This window comes from Panthera leo, chromosome B1 (assembly GCF_018350215.1).
Source record: "Panthera leo isolate Ple1 chromosome B1, P.leo_Ple1_pat1.1, whole genome shotgun sequence".
Taxonomy (NCBI): Eukaryota; Metazoa; Chordata; class Mammalia; order Carnivora; family Felidae; genus Panthera; species Panthera leo.
Window position 1 is genome coordinate 103,181,503 of NC_056682.1, and position 23,744 is coordinate 103,205,246.

Sequence of the window (23,744 nt, forward strand, 5' to 3'; positions counted from 1 at the left end):
AATAGCAAGAGATTAAACATTTGGAAATTTTGTTATAGGCTCTTGAAAAAAAAAAAACAAGCCAGGGCTATATACTTTTAGAGACTAGATGTTAAAACTGCATTCTAGTCAGCTTTTATTGAGACTACACCAAAGATACTTTTGCTTAGCCGGGTCTTATAGTTAAATTAGGTACTACCAAAAATTAAAGGGACAAAAAACAAAATGAAAACAGAGATCACCAACAGGATTTTATTTAAAGTAGAGATATTTTTCATAAGTTTTTGTCTTACACATCCAGTTTTTATTTCTTTTTGTTTTTTTCTATTTCCCCCTCAGCGTTCTTCAGTGCACAGCGAAAAGCAGTCTGAAGGATTCTTCACGAAGTTTTCAGTGCTCTGTTTGCAATTCTTCCTTCAATTCAGCATCGAGGTTTTGTGTCTGAGTTATCACATGGCTGTTATATAATTGTGGGTCATTTTTGGCAGGCATGCTTTTTATGCTTCTTAGTGATTAAGTGTCACATGGCTACAAGATAAGTGCTTTCCTTTTTACCTGCCCAGGTAATGCATGAAATGACCCAGAAACTCTACTAGAGAGCATGCATTGCAAAAGCCTGCTGTGCTGTTAGACTTCATAAGATATGTCTTCACCATTTCTTCTCCCTGTTCCCCTCTCCTGGTTGTTTTGTAGTTTTGAGCAGCACCAGGAGACTTGCCGGGGAGATGCCAGGTTTGTGTGCAAGGCCGACAGCTGTGGAAAGAGGCTGAAGAGCAAGGATGCCCTCAGAAGACACCAGGAAAATGTCCATGCTGGTGAGAAATCACTGGAGGGTCATTTTTAAAGGGGCTTCCTCTCCCCAGGCTGTCGTGATCTGTTTTTAATTCTTGCTCTCGAGGAGAGAGCTTGCTTTGACATTATGCTCACACAGATGTGGAGCTCTTGCAGTGGACTTTTTTCTTTCTCTGAGCACCATTTCTTTTTTAAGTTGATTTCAGCAGTATTTTTCATTTTTCGGATATCTGAATTAATCATAACTGGAAACCTAAGCTAGAATCTACTTGAGCTTGGTAGTCAGGTATATTAAAAATTAATGTTTTTAAATAACAATTTAAGTGTGAAATATGAAATTTCTCTTTTAGTAGATACATTTTAAAACTATTAAATGATGCTCTTGTGCCTTAAAGTTTTGTAGTAAAAATCTATTTTTTAAATTTATATTTCTCCCATATTGGAGAAAATTACTGCATTTTGACATGGGAATTTAATGTATCGGGATTAATAAAGCAGATATTATTTGAATTCCTTCTAATGGCCAGCTAAACAATAAAACCCCTATAAAATTTGACTGTCACTTAGATTTTATCTGTTTAGCACATGGTAAATGTATTTTGGTTTAGGGATCAAATCTTTTGCACGGAGTTGAACAGATGGCTGTATCGTCAGAGTTAACTTTTCACTTCCTCAGTGTCTTTTCCTTAAGAGAGGCTGAGGCTCATGGAACTCCTCATATCCTTCTGTGCCTATGCTTTTCGCACATGTTTACATTTGCACTTGGCTTCTGGGAAATGTGTGGAAAGATGTCTTTCTGGACATGAGGAAAGTGGATTTCTCTTCTCCCATCTTGTTTATTCCCACATTCAGGAGAACAGGATAATCAGTACTCAGCTTCTGTATCCTATGTTTGTTCATTGTCCAAAAAGTATCTCCTTTAATGTTAAAGTTATAGCAGCTAATATGAGTGTGTCTACTGCCTCCTATTTTGCATCATTGCTTGGACTACATATTTAGGGTAAGCTGTCTATGAAAGTTCTGGGTGGTAGAAAGTATGGCCATGCAAAATACAGCTTCAGGATGATTATCAATAGGACTTTACATTGTTCTGATTTCTTTCTTTCCTTTTGAAGAATATATGGCTGATTTAGGGAGGATGGCATTTTCCTGAATTCATTAAACTTGGGCCTTCACTATGCTTACAAAAGGCAAGCATAACTTTTTGATAGACCTGTCTTCATAGTTTTTTTTTTAAGCTGTTATGTTTAAAATGCTGTTCTTAATTTTCTCCATCTTTGTCTGCAATGTATTATAACAAATCTTTCATGTCATTTTTAAAGTTAACTTTGCTGAACTAAGTAAAAAACCAGATGCATACTGAAACTCTGGAAACTTGCATTCTTTTTATTTGGGCATGTGGTCTTCAGGCTGTGCTATAAGCATAATTTCTGTGAGGCTTCTTGTAATTGGCCTTGGATATTATAATATTACTGATTCTGGAAACTCATGTTGACTTTGTAGTAAATAATTTATAAAAGGAAGTTTTTTTTTTATTTTTCTGTGTTGTGGAAACATACAAAATATGGAATGTACAATATTAGCCAAAGGACACTATGCACAATTTTTGTTGAGATTGGTATACAATCCGTCTTTCATTCATAGCCCCTCTTTTGTCTCTCCCTTTTCTTCTATGAGATACATACACATTTGGAGAAAGAATATTTCACATCAGAACAGCAAACAAAGCAGTGTTCACACATATGATTGTAGAACCTTCTATACCTGAAAGCACACTTAACCCACATTGTACTGAAACTTGCGGTACTTAGGTGACTATGTATTCATTAGGGTTGTGTTAATTTTTCATACATCTCCTACTATTGTAAATAATGTGTTCCTGAATGGTTTTGAAAGTTGAATCTGAAAGTAAAAAAAAAAAAAAAAATCAGACTTACCTGAATATAGCAAAACTAAAATAGTATAAAGTCTAGTTATGGCTTTGTAGATACTGTTGTCCTTCAACCTAGGGAAGCTGGTAGAGTGATGACGACCTTCATAGTTACCCAAGAGGAAACAGAGAATGAAGGGCCTGACTTCCTTAACCCACTTCCATTTTTTTCTTTTGTTTAGAGTCTATGGATGCTAAAACCAAGAAATTTTGTATTTGTGGGAGATAACATTTGTCTGCACTCTCAGGCAAATTGTTATAAATTTTTAAAATATTTTTTTTTTCTTCAGGCTCCAGGGTGTCATAGTTGGTTAGGCATATAGCTCTTGATTTCGGCTCAGGTCATGATCTCATGGTTGTGAGATAGAGCCCCGCAGAGCACGGAGCCTGCTTGGCATTCTGTCCCTTCCTCTTCCTCTGTCCTTCCTTCTGTCCCTCCCATGCTTGCATGTGCTCTCTCTCTCTCTCTCACAAAAAAAAAAAATTAGTTTTTTTCTCAGAAGAGCTTGGATTCCAATTCTAGGATGAAGAATAGAAGACGACAGGAGGAGGGAAAAGTTTGGAGAGTAGGGATGGGGGTATGGTGCATTGCCTGTGATTCCAGCTGTAGGGACAGTAGCAGGAACATGAGGATAAAGGAAGAGGTGTGGTTGGGAATGTCTCAGTTCTATCTCTCTTCTCTCCCTCAGGGAAAGGATAGGGTTCTAGTCTTAAAGAACAGCTGGTATGAGGGATAAGACAGAGCAACAAAAGATTATGAATTGAAAGAGGGAAATGCCAGCTAGTGCAAGCTAGAAAAGAAGGAATATTCCTCTTCTGTGCCCCCCTCCCCTGCCGTGTATGTGATCTATATGTATAGAGATACTCATTTTGCTGGGGAGAATTTTCTCCTTTAGTAGCCATTATTTTTTGTCAATCACTATGAAAAATTTTCTTGGCTGTAACATTCAGCATGCTAAAAATAGTGCATTATATGAAACAAGTAACTTAAATAATAAGAACAAATTCATACTTTCTTTTTCTAAAAGTGTATAATCACAGTCCTATAATAAAATAAAATCATCTTGTAATATTTTTTTTAATGTCTTGGAGTTTTTTTCAAAATAATAGAGAAATGGGGAAGTAGATGGGGTTGAGGTTGAGGTTGAGGCAAGAATAGCCATGGATTTGTCATTGTTGGGGCCAGGTGTGGGTACATGGTGGTTCGTCACATTATTTGATTACTTCAAATATACAAATTTGTGTATTTGAAATTAATTAAAAGTTGAAGAAACCACTCTGTGATTATTTGTGGTAGTGCAGATGATATTACATCATATTTGAAAAAAAATGTTTTATTGAGTCTTCATTTCTATAACTACTGTGAAATTTGAAATATGAAATGAGCTACTGTAATCACTGTGTAAGAAGACAAAATTGGTCTTGTTTTGATTTGTATAATAATACAAATGTTGATATAATGTTTTGATGTACTTGATTTTGGTTTATTCTGGTTTTTGACATTAATATGAGAAAGTATATGCTCATAGATTTTGTAGGAATCTAGTGCTGGAAAGAATAATCTATAAATTCCATCTTAAAAAACACAGAGGATTAAATGAAATATTCTCTTAAAATTTAAAGCAAGTGGGGCGCCTGGGTGGCGCAGTCGGTTAAGCGTCCGACTTCAGCTCAGGTCACGATCTCGCGGTCCGTGAGTTCGAGCCCCGCATCGGGCTCTGGGCTGATGGCTCAGAGCCTGGAGCCTGCTTCCGATTCTGTGTCTCCCTCTCTCTGCCCCTCCCCCGTTCATGCTCTGTCTCTCTCTGTCTCAAAAATAAATAAACGTTAAAAAAAAAATTAAAAAAAAATTTAAAGCAAGTAGCAAAATCAACTTATGAATTAATAAAACCATTTTTTTCTTTTATAAACACATTTGATTAATTTAAATTACAATTTTTCATGTTAGTGTGTTTTTTCTTTTTTAATTCTACATTAGTTTATGGAAAGGTGAAATGCCTATTTTATATATGTAGAAAGTGGTATATCATGCTGAATATTTTTCAAATTTAAAAAGAAAGGGTTTAAATCCAGTTTAATGGCTATGACTATAACATTGAACATTTTTGGAATTCTAAGTTGTTAACTTAGAATAACTTAGAATAACTTAGAATAACTTGTATAACATCTTGTTAAGATGAAATACCTGTTTAGAAATTATATATAACCTAGAAACATTGTATCTGATGCTCTTCATAGTCTCATTTAAATCATGATGATATTTTATTTGCATTTTAGGCGATCCTAAGAAAAAGCTCATATGTTCAGTGTGCAATAAAAAGTGTTCTTCAGCATCAAGCCTACAGGAACATAGAAAGGTCAGTAAGATGAAGATTAATGCTCATCAGAGTGTAAGACCTTTTAGTCATTTATAGAGACTGCCATGAAAATTTTTAATTGATTTTTTTATAAAGACAGAGCTTTGTCATCAATTTATACATTAGCATATTCTAAAATGCCAGACTGATATGCAGAAAAGTGAGCTCTTGTAAAAGTATATTTTGAGTTTCAAGCTTTTTTAGTTGCTGTTTGCTCAGGAAATACTATGTATTTGATGGAAACATATAAGTTTTGTGGATTTATAATATGCCCTGCAATGGCATTTAGCTATTAAAATGCATGCATCTTATAGTAAAGTCCGACAAAACAAAGACAAGAGCTCCTTATTTTAAAGAACTAAAAATAATGTGCAAGTATGTCAAAGTGTTGTTAGCAGAAACAAATGATTATATTAGGAGAAAATAAATTTAATGCATTTTGTAATAAACATAAAACTTATTACTAACTTACAAATTTAATGTGAAAGGTTAACCTGAAAAATATACCGGGGTTATTAACCTTAACAACATTAGCACTATTTAATAGAATTTACAATAGAATAGAGCTAAAATAAAATTTAGATTTTTGTTCTTATTGTGACAAATTCTAGAAGAACTCTTATATTATATTATATTATATTATCAGATAAATGATTATTTTTTAATTTCACATCACTTTTCAGAATATCTAGGAGTGTATAATATTTTCTTTTAGTGATTTAATATTGAAGAGAGTATATAGTACTAGTGAATATAAAATTTTACTTTTCTTATGGTTTACAAAATGAATTTATCTCTTTATTGTATATAGATATATTCCAAAGTAACCTGAATGGCTTTAGAATTCATGATATTCAATCTGATAGTTCTAACTATGTGCTGTGGGTTTAATCTATAAACACACAAGATAGTTAGATTCCAAAGATGTCCAAGATTGTATTTTATATGTTGGGTGATTTTGATCCTCAGGGAGAAATAACGGAACAAGCGGTGGACTGAGAGTGAGGACAGTGGGTGTCATCTTCTGTCCCTAACACTCCATGTAACATTGGGCCTCTGTTCTCTCTTTTATTAAATGTGACTTGAATGGGTCCATGCTTTTTAATTTTTTCTCCAAGTGCCATGAGCTGTTTTGTTTGTTTGTTTCTAAATGGTTTTCTAATAGGATTGTTTAAACATGTAGAACACATCAAGAATTTGCATATAATTCTTGTGCACCGGCCATGCTAATCTTCACTGTAACATTCTAATTTTAGTAATTGCACTGCTCACTTCATCCCTATGGCTTCTGGAGCAGAATCTTAGTCTGAGGCAAAAAGATGAAATCCAATTTAGTAGATATTTTCTAAATATCTTCTTACTTGTATAATTCTATGATTTCTTTCCCTGGTCTATTTACATCTTAAGAAGTTGAAATTTAAGATAGTTTACCAGATTAAAGATTGTACTAAACAGAGTGTTTCAACAAAGTTGCTTGTGGGGCCTATTTCTGAAAAGTGTTCTCTTTTCCATTTGTTTTCTTCATAATATAAGAACTTTTTCCCCAAGGAATGTCTTGGTAGAGCCAAATACTACTTGGTGATGGTAGAACATGGCACCCAAGTTATCTCTGCAGAATGTTAATAACTTATTAGCTGAATGCAGCACTTCCTTAATTACAGCATGGCTCATCTAATTTAGCCTTTCTGAATCCATAGACAGCTTTTGTTGACTTCCGTTTCTGATTCTGTTCTTAATAGTTGGGTATGTTGAATGTCTAATAGAGTTTGGTTGCAGTATTTAACCTTGCCAGTAGAGGGTGCTGTATGAATATGCCAAATTACATAATAGTCTGGAATAGTATCTTACATTACTATATACTATTTTATGTTACAATAAGACATATTATAACCCTTCTTGAAAATTGTTTATTTAGGGACTTCAAAATTGTAATTTAATATGCTCCATATCAATTAGTAAGCTGAACATTTTGAAAATTGTGCTTTATTTATCATTAGGTGTAAATAAATAGTATTACCAAATTTGGTTGTTTTATTAAGCTTTTTTAGGATTTTTGAAGATAGCTGTGGCCTGAATTTTCCACTATAAATAACATAGTCAATGCAAAAGTGCTTTCATATACAGTGAATATTCTGTTTTATAATTAAGGAAAATTAATTCAACTGAACCTTTAAAAGTGTTTCATGTTTCAGGAGCCGTGAGAGTTAAGAAGTGAAAAAACATGGGTACTATTCTGCAGTATTTTATTTAACATTTAACACTTTATATATGGATGAATAATTTAAAAAAAATTTATGTATTAATATAAGTTTTATATTAAAATGAAAATACACTAAATATATTTTCATTTATGTATGGCTCAGAAAGCACATAATCTTTTTTAGGAGATATTGTTATTATAAAAGACATATATTACAGAAACATAGAGTTTAAGAATATAAATCTGTTCTTACTATCTTTAAATAAACAATACACATAATATTGCTCCTTAAGCATAGGTGTTGAACCAAAACCACGTGAAGGTCTTTGATGATTGGACAGACTGTCTTTAAAATGGCTCAGGCTGAAAGTTTTACTCCTAACTGTGTAGTACTTGCTTTCTGAGTACTTGTGTGGGTCCCACATTTTTTGCCTGAGGAATCATAGAATGCTTTGGACTCCATATATTCACTAATAGAGAATAGATGACACTGCATATAAGCAGAGGTGTAAGTCAGACTCTAGTGGAATAACATCATTCTGCTTCTGCCTTGTTTATATACATTTTCTGTGCTTTTCCCAACTGAGTTTTCTGACTCACCAAGAATCAGATCTGACAAAGGCAGAAGGTGGATTGGCAGCCTCAGACCTGCCGTGAGGTTGGGCATCGAATGAAGTCCCAGACTCAGACGTGGGACCTGGTAATTTTCCCTAGCTTTTGTTTCCCTGCCTTGTCCCCTCTTTTCAGTCTCTCTGTTTTGAGTTCTTCCATGGCCACTTAGATCGAGGGAGCCAATTACCAGGATACAACCCAGTCTTCTACTCATGACTCACTCAGTTCTTGGCCCTCTGCCTTGACTTCACTCTGCAGTGGCCCTCGTTATTCTGCAGGGGTAATCACAGCACCTTGTCTTTCTGCACAAGGGCCTTTGCTTCTCTGGTGTTAACTATTGTGGGCTTTACCTTTAGTGAGGTTGAAGCAAATATAACTTCACCAGAGCTATTTTAGAATCTTCAGCAAAACAGTGTGATGCTCTTGTTCACTGGGGGTGATCAACATTTCTAATACGAGGCTTCTTGAAATACATTCCTCTTAGAACTTTGTGCATTGTTTCTGATAATAAACTGGGCTTCTACTTTTCATACCACCTATACAATTTCTCTGTTTAGTGTCTTAGAGGGAAAGAGCTAAAGTTAATATTCAGTTGTAATACTTATTAGCCAGCTGTTTGATAAAGTCATGTTCCCTACTTATTATAGTTTTTGATCTTTTCTTTTTATTGTGGTCTTCCTATCATGTAGGAATTTTACTTTGAGCTAAATGTTTTTTGGAATCCTATATCTTCTTGTCTTTCATGGTAATTCATGTTTTTTTCTGTACTATATACATTTAAATTTAAAATAGTTTCACTACTGTAAAGGGAATATTATCACATACAGGTTCTATATTTCCAAATCCAAATTTGTGCATAACAAAAAGAGTTCGTGTCAGTTAGGTATAACTTTTTACAGAGTGTAGAAATTTAATATGCACTAAATAGGTCAGCTATACCACATATTTAAATAGTGTGCTGCAATCTTGTATTTTCTTTTAATTGTTTGTTTTTATTAGGTAACAGGTTCACTGCATTTTCAATTTATATAAGATAGTGTGAATAAAACAGAGCTGAATTACAATATACATAGATATTGCAATAGCAGCTATCCACATATTTATACTTTTACTTGAGTTCTATATAATTTATTTGGCTTTGACAGTTGACCTGTCAACTTAACCTTTTTCAGATTCATGAGATATTTGATTGTCAAGAATGTATGAAGAAATTTATTTCAGCTAATCAGCTAAAACGTCATATGATCACTCACTCAGGTAAAATACATATTTGTTCATTTATATTGAAATCACTACAAAAGATTCACTTTGTCCTTTTCAGGATCTCCGAGAATAGTAATCAGGAGACCTGACTTTTAGTTCTAGGTTGGCCAGTAACTAGCCGTGTGATTTTGAACAAGTTACTTAGCCTCTCTAGACCTCAGTTTATTTATAAAGCCAAGGTGATTGGACTAAGTGATATCAAAGCTCTTCAGAATCACCATTTAATTTATTGTCTACTCCTCCTGGAGCCTTAGATTCTGTTCTTTATCTGTGAAAAGGGCCCTACCTTTTAGAATTGCTGTGAAGGTTAAATGAGATCATTATGTACTGTGCTAGCAGGGGGTCTGACTTTTAGGAGGGATTCAACAATTACAGTTTCTGCTTTTCTAGATACTTTCACATTCTCACCAAGGTACTAATAAATGTTAATGAGAAATTTATAAATACATTTTGAGAATATAAGTTTTTAAAGCTGTAGTTTCATTTTAAGCAAGTTTGAGTAATAGGTCTGTTATACAGATTAAAAAGAATAAGGTCTGAAAATAAATTTTGCTTTATGAAGTCTCCTTCTAGAGTTTGGAACGTCTATAATTTAAGGCCATTGAGGTTAGAATGTTTTTACGTATCCACTTTGTTTGGTGATGGCTATATATATTTTGGCAAATGAAAATAGGAGATCAAAAACTGGTGGCCTTCAGATATGCTTTGTTTGAAACAAATAGTATTTTTTGCATCTAGTGGTCAACATTTCGTTAACGTTGCATAAATATGGGTTCTATACAACAACCTAGGTACGTAGAGAATTGAAGCTTTCTGTTGAGAATTGAAGCTTTGCCTATATGAGTTCCACTTGTTCAAGTAGGAGGCAGGTCTGTCATTTACTTTTATCACTGTCAGAACACTCTTAGCATTTGAAGTTGTGACCTTGGTTTAAACTCATACTATCAGCACATTTTTCATCTGGAAATAGGATTTTTTTTTCCTTGAATTTGAGCTTCATTCTTACATCTAAGCTACTTTACACATTTAGTTTACAAAAATAAGTCTCTGAAAGAACAAGTTCATATTTCTTTTGTGAATAGGGTCACATGTCTAACAGAAATGGACTGGTAAGTAGATTTTTTTCAGTTGTTTGAATCATGTTTCAGTTGACTAGTCCATTAGAAGTAATATAAGGTAAGGCTGTTTCCCTTTTTATCCTTTACCTTTATATAGATGTGAGATTGTCTCCACTCATTTTTCACAGAAAAGCGACCCTATAATTGTGAGATTTGTAATAAATCTTTCAAGAGGCTTGATCAAGTGGGCGCCCACAAAGTAATACACAGTGAAGATAAACCTTACAAATGCAAGCTTTGTGGAAAGGGATTTGCCCACAGAAATGTTTACAAGAATCACAAGAAGGTAAAAGCATATAAATATTATTATTATTATTATTATTATTATTATTATTATTATTATATTTGCTGATTTGACTTCTAATTATTTTATAAGAGATTTGTGTATATCTGGACGTGCTTGTGCATGTGGAATAATTACAGAAGATCTTGCTTTTACTTTCTACCCCCTCACTCAGGCCACAACCCCTTGTGGCCTGATTTCTGTCTTCCATCCTCTGTTGAAACTGTTCTCACACCCAGAGGGCCATCCACTGTTTCCCAGTGGTGTACTAACTGCAAAGTCTTTATTCTCTCCCTTTTTTTTCTGTAACGTTTGACACTCTTGTTCACGTTAGCTGTTTTGAAATTCTGTTCATGTTTGGTGTATACTTTGCTAGGTGTTCTACCAATTTCTCTGAACACTTCCATCTCCCCTCCCTGAGGAGGTTGGCTGGATGCATTGGCTGTGGGCCTCTTCTGTTTTCTCTGCATCAGCTACATCCATGACTTCTGCTATCAACTCTATACCAACACATGCCAAATGACTTATTTATTTAACCCAGTCTTCAAAACTATATTAATTTTTTTTATTTGAAACATAACTGGATATCTTCTTGACCTAATGAATTTAGCATGTCCCAGAATGACTTTTTCATTCTTTATGCCCCAGATAACCTCTCTTTTAGAGTTTCTTCTTTCTGTTAATGACAAAAGCATATGCTTACTCCTGTCTGTTTCTTTAGTCTTAGACCCTTTTTAAAACCCTGATTCTTGGGGCACCTGGGTGGCCCAGTTGGTTAAGCATGAGTCTTTGGCTCAGGTCATGATCTCGTGGTTTGTGGGTTCAAGCCCCATGTTGGGCTCTGTGCTGACAGCTCAGAGCCTGGAGCCTGCTTTGGATTCTGTGTCTCCCTCTCTCTCTGTCCCTTCCCTGCTCATTCTCCCTCTCTCTCTCCCTTTCTCTCTCTCTCAAAATAAATAAATAAATAAATAAAGCATTAAAAAAAACAAAAACAAAAACAAAAATGCTGATTCTTAAAGAATCTACCCTCTACCTTGTCTAGTCACCTTCAGTCATTTGTTCCTTTATCATCCCAACATCCCAATTATTGCTCATTTTCATTGCTTTAATACCCATCTAATTAGATTCTTATTACTTATCACTTCCCACCTTTCCATCCTCCTAAATAAATTGTCTCATAGTGCAACTCTGACATATCACTCTTGTACTCTAATATTATGAGTAGATTTCCGATGCCTATATAAGTTATAATGCACCTTGCCCTCTCCCATGACCTCAACTTTTCCAGATGTTTATTCTTTTCTCTGCATACCTAAGACAACTTGACATTTGTCTTCAGTCAGCATGACTAACTTCCCCTTCCTCTTTTCTTTTTTTTAAAATTTTTAATTTAATTTTGTTTTTATTTAAACTCTATACCCAACATGGTGTTTGAATTCATGACCTTGAGATCAAGAGTCACCTGCTCTACTGACTGAGCCAGCCAGGTGCCCCACCCTTCCTCTTTTCTGTTAGGACTTTCTTCAATTATAATCTCTTAGTTTTGTGTATTAATTTTTGTTTACATTTCCTACATACTACCTTTATTCTAGTTCTTGTTTCAGAATGTATTAGTTTTATCTTATCTACTTTGTGTATATAATAAATAATGTTTCAGTTGAATTCAGAAAATGGTATTGTTTGTTTTTTTGTTATTGGGTTGTATGTGTTCTTTATATATATTGGGTATTAACCTTTTATCAGATATATCATTTGCCAATATCTTCCCCCATTCACTAGGTTGTCTTTTCATTTTGTTGATAGTTTCCTTTGCTCTGCAGATGGTTTTAGTTTGATGTGGTCCCATTTGTTTATTTTTGCTTTTGTTGTCCTTGTCTTTGGAGCCAGATCTACAAAGCATTGCTAAGACTCATGTCAGGGAGATTAATATGTTTTCTTTTAGGAGTTTTATGGTTTCAGGTCTTACATTCAAGTCTTTTAATACATTTTAAATTTATTTTTGTATATTGTGTAAGATAGTGTTCCAGGTTCATTCTTTTGCATGTAGCTGTTCACATCTCTCATCACTATTCATTGAAGAGACTCTTCTTTCCCATTCTATATTCTTGCCTCCTTTGTCATAAATTAATTGCATGAGTTTATTTCTGGGCTATCTATTCCGTTCCATTGATCTGTGTGTCTATATTTTTCTATCTGTAACATACTGTTTTGATTATATAGCTTTGTAGTATTGTTTTAAATTTGGGAATATGATGCCTCTTTGTTCTTCTTTATCCCGATTGCTTTGGCTATTTGAGATTTACTGTGATTCCGTACAAATTTTACAATTATTTGTTCTACTTTTGTGAAAAATGCTATTGGGATTTTGATAGGGATTGCATTAAATCTATAGATTGCTTTGGGTAGTATGGACATTTTAACAATATTAATTATTCTAATCCATGAACATGGAATATCTTTCTATTTATTTGTGTCTTCCATTTGTTTCATCAATGTGTTATCATTTTCCGGGTACAGGTTTTCCACTTCTTTGGTTCAATTTATTCCTAGACATTTCATTGTTTTTGATGCACTTATAAATAGGATTGTTTTCTTGATTTCTCTTTCTGATAGTTTCTTATTAGTGTGTGAAAATGCAATGGATTTTTGCATATTAATTTTGTATCTTGAAACATAATTGAATTCATTTATTAGTTCCAGCAGTTCTTTTGGTGAAGTCTTTGGGGTCTTCTATATATAGTATCATGTCATTTGCAAGTAGTGACAGTTTTAATTACTTCTTTCTTTCAATTTGGATGTCTTTTATTTCTTTTTCTTGTTAATTACTCTGGCTAGGCCTTCCAATATTATGTTGCATAAAAGCAGGGAGAGTGGGCATCCTGGTCTTGTACCTGATTTTAAAGGAAAACTTTCAACTTTTTATCATTTAGTTTGATATTAGCTATGGACTTGTTATATATGGGCTTTATTATGTGGAACTATGTTCCCTCCACACTTAGTTGAGAGTTTTTATAATAAGTGGATGTTAAATTTTGCCAAATGCTTTTTCTTTATCTATTTGAGATGATTATACGATTTTTATCTTTCATTTTGTTAATGTGGTTCATCATGTTGATTGGTCTGTGGATATTGAACCATCCTTGCATCTGTGGAATAAATCCCACTTGATCATGGTGTATGATCTTTATGTGTTATTAAATTCAGTGTGCTAATATTTTATTGAGGATTTTTGCATCTATGTTTAAAAGGTATATTTGCCTGTAAGTTTTTTTCTTTAAAAGGTATATTTGCCTGTAAGTTTTTTTCTTCCCCCCACTTCCCCCTCATCTTCTTCTCCTTCACTTTTTTTTCTTTTTCTTTTTCTTTTCTTTTTTGCTTTTCTTTTCTTTTCTTTTTTCTTTTTCTTTCTTTCTTTCTTTTTTTTTTTTTTTTTTTTGTGGTGTCCTCGTCTAGCTTGGGTATCAGGGTAATATTGTTTTTGTAAATGGGTTTGGAAGCATTCCCTCCTTTTCAGTTTTTTGGAAGAGTTTGAGCATGGTAGGTATTAAATCTTTGAATGTTTGGTAGAATTCATCAGTGATGCTATATTGCCCTGGACTTTTGTTTGTTGGGAGGTGTTGATTACTAATTCATCTTCTTACTGTAATTGGTCTATTCAGACTTTTTATTTCTTCATGATTCTGTCTTGAAATATTATTTCTGGGAATTTATCTAGTTCTTCTAGATTGTCCAATTTCTTGGCATATAATTTTTTTGTAGTTGTCTTGTATGATGATTTGTGTTTTTGTGATATCAGTTTTATCTTTTCCTCTTTCTGATGTTATATTTATAAAATAAATATATTAGTGAGTGAGTCCAGCTAAAGGTTTGTCAGTTTTGTTTATCTTTTCAAAGAACCAGCTCTTAGTTTCATTCATCTTTTCTATTGTCTTTTTAGTCTCTATTTCACTGATTTCCACTCTATTCTTATTATTTCCTTCCTTCTTCTAACTTTAGGTTTTATTTGTTCTTTTTTTGTTCTTTTTTTTTCTTAGTGCTTAGAAAAGATGCTTGATATGATTTTAGTCTTTTTATTAAGACTTGCTTTATGGCCTAACATGTGATCTATCATGGAGAATGTTTCATGTGCACCTGAGAAAAATATGTATTCATCTCCTTTTGAATTTTTTTAATGTTTATTTATTTTTGAGAGAGAGAGAGCACGAGCAGGGGAAGGCAGAGAGAGAGGGAGACACAGGATCTGAAGCAGGCTCTGGGCTCTGAGCTGTCCTGCCTGATGTAGGGCTCGAACTCCCTGAATTGTGAGATTATGACCTGAGCCAAAGTCAGATACTTAACTGACTGAGCCACCCAGTTGCCCCTCAACTCCTTTTGGATGGAAAGTTCTATATTTATCTATTAAGTACATCTGGTATAATGTGTTGTGTAAACCTATGTTTCCTTATTGACTTTCTGTCTGGATTATTTATCCATTGATATAAGTAGGGGTGTTAAAAATCCCCTACTATTATTGTATTGCTATAAAGTTCTGCCTTTAGGCCTGTTAATATTTGTTTGTGTATTTTGGTGCTTCTATTTGGGTGCATACATATTTATAAATGTTATATCTTCCTGCTGGGTTGATTCCCTTATGATTATGTAATGCCTTTTCTTGCATTTTATTACAGTCGTTTTAAGTCTATTTTGTCTGATATTGAGTATAGCCATACCAGCTTTCTTTTCATTTCCATTTGCATGTGATACATTTTTCTGTCACTTCACTTTTAATCTGTGTGTGTCCTTCTGAAGTGAGACTCTTACAGGAAACATATAGCTAAGTCTTTTTTTTTTATTCATTCAGCCACTGTATATCTTTTGATTTTAGAATTTAGTCCATTTACATGTAAAGTAATCATTGAAAATTGTGGACTTATTCCCATTTTGTTACCTTTTCTCTGGATGTTTTCACAGTTTTCTTGTTATTTTCTTTTTCCCTCTTACCTTCTGTTTTTGTTTTTGTTTTAATATTTATTTATTTTTGAGAGAGAGAGAGAGAGAGAGAGAGAGAACGAGAGAGAACGAGCATGAGAGACGGAGGAGCAGAGAGAGAGGGAGGTACAGAATCTGATGCAGGCTCCAGACTCTGAGCTGTCAGCATAGAGCTCAAGGCTGGGCTCTAACCTACAAATTGTAAGATCATGACCTGAGCCAAAGTCAGATGCTTAACTGGCTATGCAGGTGCCCCATTTATCTTCTGTTTTGATAACTTCTTTAGTGTTATGTTTAGATTCATTTTTCATTTTCCTTTGTGTATTTGCTATGATATATTACTTTTGGTTACTTTGAAATAGTTCACATATATCACCCTATGTGTATAACAATTTATTTTAAATTGATAGCCACTTAAATTTGAACACATTCCAAAACTACATTTTTATTCCCCTCTCCCACATTTCGTTTTTGATGTCACATTTCACATCTTTTATTTTATGTATCCCTTAATTATTTAATCTTAATTACTTTTGACCCTTCATACTAGCTTTATAAATGATTACTCCACTATTTTCACTATATATTTACCTTTTTCAGAGAGAGTTTCACTTTAATATGTTTTCTTGTTATTAATTAGTGCCTTTTCTTTTCAGCTTAAAGAAGTCCCTTTAATATTTCTTTTAAGACTGGTTTAGTGGTGATGAACTTATTTAATTTTGTTTATCTGGGAAACTTGTCTCTCCTTCTGTTCTGAATGATAACTTTGCCAGTAGAGTATTCTTGGTTGGAAGGTTTCTCCCTTCAGCACTTTGAATACTTCATGCCACTCCCTTTATCACCTGGAAAGTTTCTGCTGAAAATTTTGCTGATAGCTTTATGGGATTTCCTTTACATATAACACATTATTTTTCTGTTGCTGTTTTTAAGATTCTCTCTTTAACTTTTGACATTTTAATTAGAATGTGTGTTGGTGTGGATATCTTTTGAACTTAGTGGACTTCCTAGACCTACATGTTTGTTTCCTTTCCCAGATGAGGAAAATTTTCAGTCATTTCTTTGAAATGTTTTGTCATTTTCTTTTTCCTTTTTTTTTTTTTTCCTGCTCTGTCAGGGTGAGTTCCATTATTTACATCTTCTAGCTTGCTAATCTGTTCTTCTGCTTCATCCAATCTGCTGTTGAGCCCCTCTCGTGTATTTTTCAGTTCAGTTATTATGTTTTTAAGTTCTATGGCTTCTGTTTGGTACTTTCTTATATTTTTCTATTTCCTTTGTAAAGTTTTTATCTATTCTTCTGAGTTCAGTGAGCAGCTTTATAATCATTACCTTGTTTTCATTTTTTATTTTGCTTTGTGTCTTTTTTTTTTTTTTTTTTGAGTCTGGCTAAAAGTTTATCAATTCTGTTAATTTGTTCAAAGAACTAGCTCCTGGTTTCATTGATCTGTTCTATTGCTTTTTTAATTCTTTATTTTATTTCTTTCTCCTCCAATATTTATTATTTTCTTCCTTTTACTGACTTCGGGCTTTGCTTGTTCTTTTTCTAGCTCCTTTAGGTGTAAGATTAGTTAGTTTATTTGGGATTTTTCTTGCTTCCTGAGATAGGCCTGTATTGCTATAACTCGTGGGCCCAGAAGTGGGATCCCCCCCAGTCATGAATTCCCCTCCTGCCCAGACACTCAAGAAGTGTTCTCTGTGTAGATTGTGTGTGCTGCCTGACTGTGGTGGGCTGCTGCTGAAGCTTGGGGCTCAGAGTGCTTGCCCTGCTTGTTGTGGCACTACTTATTCATTGATATTGGTTGATATATTTTAGCATGCTATTAAATATATATATATATACATATATATATATATATATATATATACACACATATATATACATATATGTATATGTATATGCATATATATATATATGCAAATAAATATATGTATATATATGATATCTTTTAAAATAACTTGTTACTTTTTTTTCTCTTGGACTATTCCATTGGAGCTATAGTTACTTCAGCATTTATTGAGACTTCAAAGATTCATTCTTTCTCTTTTAAATCATCTAAGAAGTTATGATATCATTTCAGCTTTAGCCTAAACGGAAAAAAAGTTAGATTTACCAAAGAATAAAAAGAGTTGATTGATAGTGTCCCAAATCATCTCTGCCTAATTTCTTGCTGACTGCCTTTAGGTTTTACTCAAGCGTTAAATGATCAGGGGCAGGATCACATTCATTACTGCTGCTTTGGAATTACATGACTATAAAAAATTATCTGGCTAGTTTCCTGCTCAGTCTCTGGAACTCTCTTGCTCCATTCTTTGATGAAACTGATCTACCCACATTTACGAGTTTTTCAGTTTGGCTTATGTTATATGCCATATGGGAATTTAGCACAGGATCTTTGCACCATCTCTTATACAGTCAGCCATAAATCATATTAAAGTAATAATGATGTCTTGGGTAGGATAGAAACAATGATGCCTGTAATTTCTAAAGTGGAAAGCACATTCAATCCTTCTGCTATATGTGCTTCTTACTGTTAGATCCTAGCATTTGTTATGGTTAAGTGAAAAAGTCTGAAATATTCTCCAAGAGTTATGTGAAAAAGCAATAAACTTTTTCTTCCATTATTCATTAATAGCCAGTTAAGAAACTGAAAAATAAGGATATGCAAGGAAATTAGAAAAAAAAAACATTTGAGTCAAACTGATCTTCATCCTATAGCATGACCAAAGATTATTATTTTAAATAAATTATTTTTTGGTTTCTTTGGTTATGTAACTTATTCATTTTTATTATACTGACTTCATTCACTTGGGGTCAATTCTTCTCTTATCGTTTGGATTTGCTTGAAAAGGAAATATTATCTTTCAGTGTGATTATGGCAATGACAAACTGTGAAGGGGTGATTTCTATTTCTAAAACTTAATTAGTTGTTTTTATCATTTTGCCAATTATATAGTCTCAGTAGGTCAAAATTGGTTATTCCTGTCCCTAATCCATTCTGACAATTATTTGGCGTGATTACTTGTTGAATTTTTTGAATCTACTTAATTATTGTTTATCTGGATCTAACTATATCTCTAAATAACAACTGGACAGACATTTCAGAACTAGAGGTGGCAGAAGCTAGTCAGTTAGTCTTCACCCTCCGTTTTGTTCCTTATCAAATTTATTGCGGAGCAAAACCAAGATAAGGAATATAGGGCTTCCCTCCTCCTGCTGTAGGCAGGACGTCTAGATGGACTCAGTCACCTGGATCAGGAAGCTGACACTATGTGCTTGATGATGGAAATGAATACAGGGAGGTTTTGTCCTGATGAAGTTGTAAACAAGCTTCTGGGGACAGAGGTATGTCTAGTAAAATAAAAGACCTTTTCCTGACCCTTTGCATATCTTTCCAGAGATGAACTTTCAAGCCTATGAAGAACTCTGGCCCCCACACTGACCCTTTCTTTATCCTTTCAGAGATGAACTTTTGAGCCTCTGAACAACTCTGGTCCTACTGTCTCTTGGGATAATTCCACGAGGCCGCCTATACTAATATCTCATCCAGGGATTTCCAAACTCTGGGCCGTGGCCAGTTTTTATATCTTAAAATCAATTTATTGGGTCAAGAATAGCCATTAAAAATATGATTGAAAATATAAGGGTAAGGGCCATTTAATGAAATAATACATATGTATTTGTGCATATGTGTATGTGTGTTGAGTTTCAGTATAAAAAGTATTTTTTTGGTCGTGGTCTGTTTGACAGATATTGCAGACCAGACTTTGCTCATTTAAAATTTTATTAAAGCTATTTTAAAGGAAAGAATAAATCTCTTCCTAAATAGATCATGAATTAGATTCTAAAACTATATATGGTGTAAGTTTTGCACCATATATATAATATACATATTATATTATATATATTATATTATTATATATATTATATTGCTGTATATTGCTATATATATAATATATAGAATATATTATATTCTATATATTCAGAGATTTTTTATTATATATTATATATATTATATATAATAAAAAAAATCTCTGAAAATCTCTAAGAAGTGTGTCACATTATAGACTGAACAAATCACTCCATAATTTAATCACAGTTGCTTTTTCCTTCAACTTTGTACCAGGTTTCTCTTCTTCAGGTGTGCTGTAGGTGAAGTAGTGGGTGGTTCATTTACGGTGCTGTGTTGTACAAAATTACCTATTTTTGTGTTCTAGAAGCACATTCACAATGATGAGATGAGCACAATGAGACGCATGCAGGAATTGAACCTGACAGAGGGAAACAAGAGATAGAGGTTTGTCTGAAGCTTATTCAGCTAATGGCAAATCACATATCCTATTTAAATTATTTTTCTGAAGTTGATGATGAGATGTCACTATATAATTTCTTTTTGTAATATTTATTTATTTTAAGCAAGCGGGGGAGGGGCACTGAGAGGGAGACAGAGGATCCGAAGCGGGCTCTGTACTGACAAGTCTCATAGCAGTGAGCCCAATGTGGGGCTGGAACTCACAAACCGCAAGATCATGACTTGAGGCAGAATTACTCAACCGACTGAGCCTCCCAGGTGCCCTGACACTATATAATCTCTAACAAAACCACTTGATTTTCCAGATTATAGTTTAAGGTTTGAAGATAGATGCTGTACTCATAGCACTTATTGAACACATTGTTCTTTGAATGTGGCACATGTTTTCTGAATAAATAAAATCCATGAAGATATTATCCCAAATGTAGAAGATTTAATGTGCTTAAATCGTAGTTGTAATATGAGAATTGGTTTTTAAAAAAATGTATATTTGCAGTACATTTTGCCACATTTGCAGGGTTGCTTTTCTGAACATTCTTCCTTTCTTGACTTACGAGGGTATTAGCAGTCTAGTAACACACTGAGAAATCTTTATTATATTCATTCTGTACTAACTGAGTTTACCCAGTCTGAGCTACCTAAGTACTCTTTAAACCCTTAATTTGAACTGTTGTCATTCTGAACCCTTCTCTGGCTCTGAAGTAAATGATTGACTTGGAGTTCATTTATTACCAAATCAGTGGTTTCCCCCTTTATGCTCAGACTTTAATAGAAAAACCTCCCTTCCAGCTTTATTCTACTCCCTCTACCCTCCCCATCCCCAGATGTTAACATAGGAGCCATCAGCTAAAGATTGCCCTTTAGAGCTTCCTTCACCCCTGCTCCTTTGGCCCCAGGGCCTTGCCTCCCAAACCTCTAGCCTCTGACTCTTGTCTCTGCCTTAAAGCTTCAGACTCATGCTTACTTCCTGAGCTCACCCTGGGATATCAGCTTTGCTCCCTGCTCTGCTCTTGACCAGCCCAGCCCAACCCAGTCCAGGGATTTGAACTTCCTTCCCTTGACCTGCCCAATAAAGTGCATATCCCTGACTCTTTTAAAACCACAAAGTAGGAAATATTGAAAGAGAGGAAGGTGACATTTTTTAAATGTTTATTTATTTTGAGAGAGAGAGAGAGAGAGAGAGAGAGTACATGAGCAAGCGGGGAGGCGGGGTGCAGAGAGAAGAGAGAAAGAATTCCATGCAGGCTCTGTGCTGCTCCCAGTACAGATCCCAATGCAGGGCTTGATCCCATGATCCGTGAGATCATGACTTGACCCGAAATCAAGAGTCGGACGCTTAACTGACTGAGCCACTCAAGTGCCCGTTTTTTAATTTGATTAAAAATTTTTGCCCTTTTGGGGCGCCTGGGTGGCTCAGGTCATAATCTCGCAGTTTGTGAGTTCGAGCTCCGCGTCCGGCTCTGTGCTGGCAACTCAGAGCCTGGAGCCTGCTTCAGATTCTGTGTTCCCCTCTCTCTCCACCCCACTGCTGCTTGTGCTCTCTCTCTGTCTTTCAAAAATGAATAAACATTAAAAAATTTAAAAAAAATTTCTGCTCTTTTTGTGTAGTAGATATCTTAAGAAAATAAAACCTTAAAATCATATATGGATGCATGAGTAATCAGTTATGCAACTTAGGTTATAATCCTTGACAGCACCTACCTTCTCCAATCCCCCACAATTCTAGTTCTCTCCCCAGTGGATACTTTTTAGGGCTTTCTCAAGTATGTTAAAGACTGCACACATTATTTGTACAACTTATTTGTTAATTATGACCACATCTTCTACTATATTCAAAGGCTAGTGATCCTAATAATTGGAGGATATTTTTTACACTGAGTAAAATACAATTTTTATTCTCAGTATAATGCCTTTGACATACTTTGACATACTATTATGGGTTGGAGTAGGGAAGATTAGAAATGAGAAGGTGAGAGTTGTTTGTGTTTGGGTGGCAGGATTGGAAAGATGGGGCTTAGGAACTGGGAAAGGTGACCATTGGCTGGGGAAGAGATTCCCACGTGTTAGGTCAGATGGGAATTTTTCAGGTGAAGTGCATACCAGCCATCTCCTTCATCTCCCTAATCAAATCTTTAGCAACTTCCACATTTCCCACTGATGATTTTCTGTAAGATGTTCTTTGGGTGAAGCTTGGAGAAAAGCACAAGGTTTTAGCTACCCATCTGGGAGATAAGTATATTTAAATGTAAATGGTTTTATGACATAAGATATCATTCTGGAACTTACTTCTTTGGTCTAACTTTATGACTTGGATAGTTTTTCACATGTGTTCATATACACCTCATTTTTTGTAACCATTCCTGTTTTGAAGAATACTTCAGTTAACATCCTTTTACATTAAACTGTATGATTATGCCAATAGTATTGTCTAAAATGGATCTTAATTATGAAATTTATGGCTCAAATAGTAAGTTTTCTTTAAGTTTTGATTGCTCTTGCCCAACTGCCTTCAGAAAAAGCTCTACTTTCACCCAGTAGTGATTCAAGTGTCCTTTTGTCTGTACCATCAACATTTGATTTCGTCAGTCTTTTTTTTTTTTTTTTTCAGTCTGAGACTTGAAGAGTGATATTTCATTGCATTTAAGCAATGGTTAGTGAAATTGTGTTCTTTTTATAAACTTATGTCCCATTTACATTACTTTTGAGAGATGCTTGTACGTACTCTTTATCCACTTTTCTATTGGACTGTTTGGCTGTTTTCTCATTGGTTTCTGGGAACTCTGTAGATATTACAGATACTAATCCTTCACTAGTTGTCTTTCTACTATTTGTCCCCATATATCAACTTGCATCTTTTGAATAAAGAAGTTTTACTTTTTTATGTTTTGAAGTATGACACGGATTATGAGTTTTATGGCTTCTGAGTATACACAGCTTCTGAGTTTTAGGACTTACTTAGAAAACTTTGTTATTCCAACACTGTGCAAACATTTATCTATGCCTGTAAAAGTTATATTAGCTTCTTTTTGTTAGTATTTTAATCAATGAAGAATTTGTTTTGAGGTATGCAGTGAGATCCTGATTTATGATCACTCCTATCAATCATACTGTTGAATGCCTCTCATGTAAAACTATGTTTGCATGTCACTCTTTTTCATTTAATCTCTGTTGTCTTGCAGTATTGTAGTACTTTAATAATTGTACTTTATAGTGTGTTTTAATATCTATTGAACAAAAGCTCATTTTAGTTTTTCTTTTACATAATTCTTTTACATGGTGTTTTGGAAAGATTAATGTTACCAAGCAGATTTCTTTACACTGCTTCCCTTTCATCTTCTTGGAGATCAATATCATATATTAAAAAACAGCTCCTCTTCACAGAAAGTCTTTGTATATACATTTGTTTTTGTGGATGATTTGGAATTCTTCCCCTCCTTGGTAGAAAGAACAGCAAACAAAAACATCTCATTTTCCTGTATAATTACACATTAATTCTCTACTACTGCTAAATTTCATGTTTTAAAAGCTGTTATTTAGTCATAGCATGGATATCCTTTCTTTATAATTTTCACTTTTACTCTGCCTGAAATCCTACCAAGTTCCATTGACTTATTTCCCAGCCCAAAGGACATATTAGAAGATTAAGTGAAGGAGGAGTTACCAACAAAACAAAACAAAACAAAACAAAACAAAACAAAACAAAACAAAACAAAACAGGTTAACGATAGCTGGAAGATGTGGTGATAGCTTGTTACAGCAAAAGAAGACAAAAACTTTGAAAAGTAAACTCTGTGACTTTTAGAGCAGAGTATACAGAGAGCAAGAAGTATGCCTATATGAACCTTCAATGCAGAGGGTAATGAATTTTGAATGATGTCAATAATCTTAGAGGATGGGTAATACAAATTTGGAAGCTAAACTAAATGAAAAAAGAA

The 23,744-nt window shown here is 34.1% G+C and overlaps 1 protein-coding gene, 1 long non-coding RNA gene and 1 pseudogene across 6 annotated transcripts in view; 1 reads left to right on the forward strand and 2 right to left on the reverse strand.

Moving 5' to 3' along the window:
* PRDM5 (PR/SET domain 5) overlaps positions 1-23,744 on the forward strand; it is a 204,996-nt gene that overhangs the window by 96,859 nt on the left and 84,393 nt on the right. For 4 of the 5 annotated variants that reach the window (XM_042935605.1, XM_042935608.1, XM_042935606.1 and 1 more), the window contains exons 6-10: positions 319-411; positions 673-794; positions 4,979-5,058; positions 9,043-9,127; positions 10,380-10,537. In XM_042935605.1, coding sequence (XP_042791539.1) covers positions 319-411; positions 673-794; positions 4,979-5,058; positions 9,043-9,127; positions 10,380-10,537 — 538 coding nt within the window. The remainder of the gene's footprint in view (positions 1-318; positions 412-672; positions 795-4,978; positions 5,059-9,042; positions 9,128-10,379; positions 10,538-23,744) is intronic. The other variant, XM_042935607.1, reaches the window with a different exon arrangement.
* LOC122218810 lies at positions 6,232-6,326 on the reverse strand (annotated as a pseudogene).
* Positions 23,108-23,744, reverse strand: part of LOC122217907 — a 34,847-nt gene continuing 34,210 nt past the window's right edge. Inside the window, exon 5 of the long non-coding RNA XR_006201741.1 lies at positions 23,108-23,243. This is a non-coding gene — a long non-coding RNA (uncharacterized LOC122217907). The remainder of the gene's footprint in view (positions 23,244-23,744) is intronic.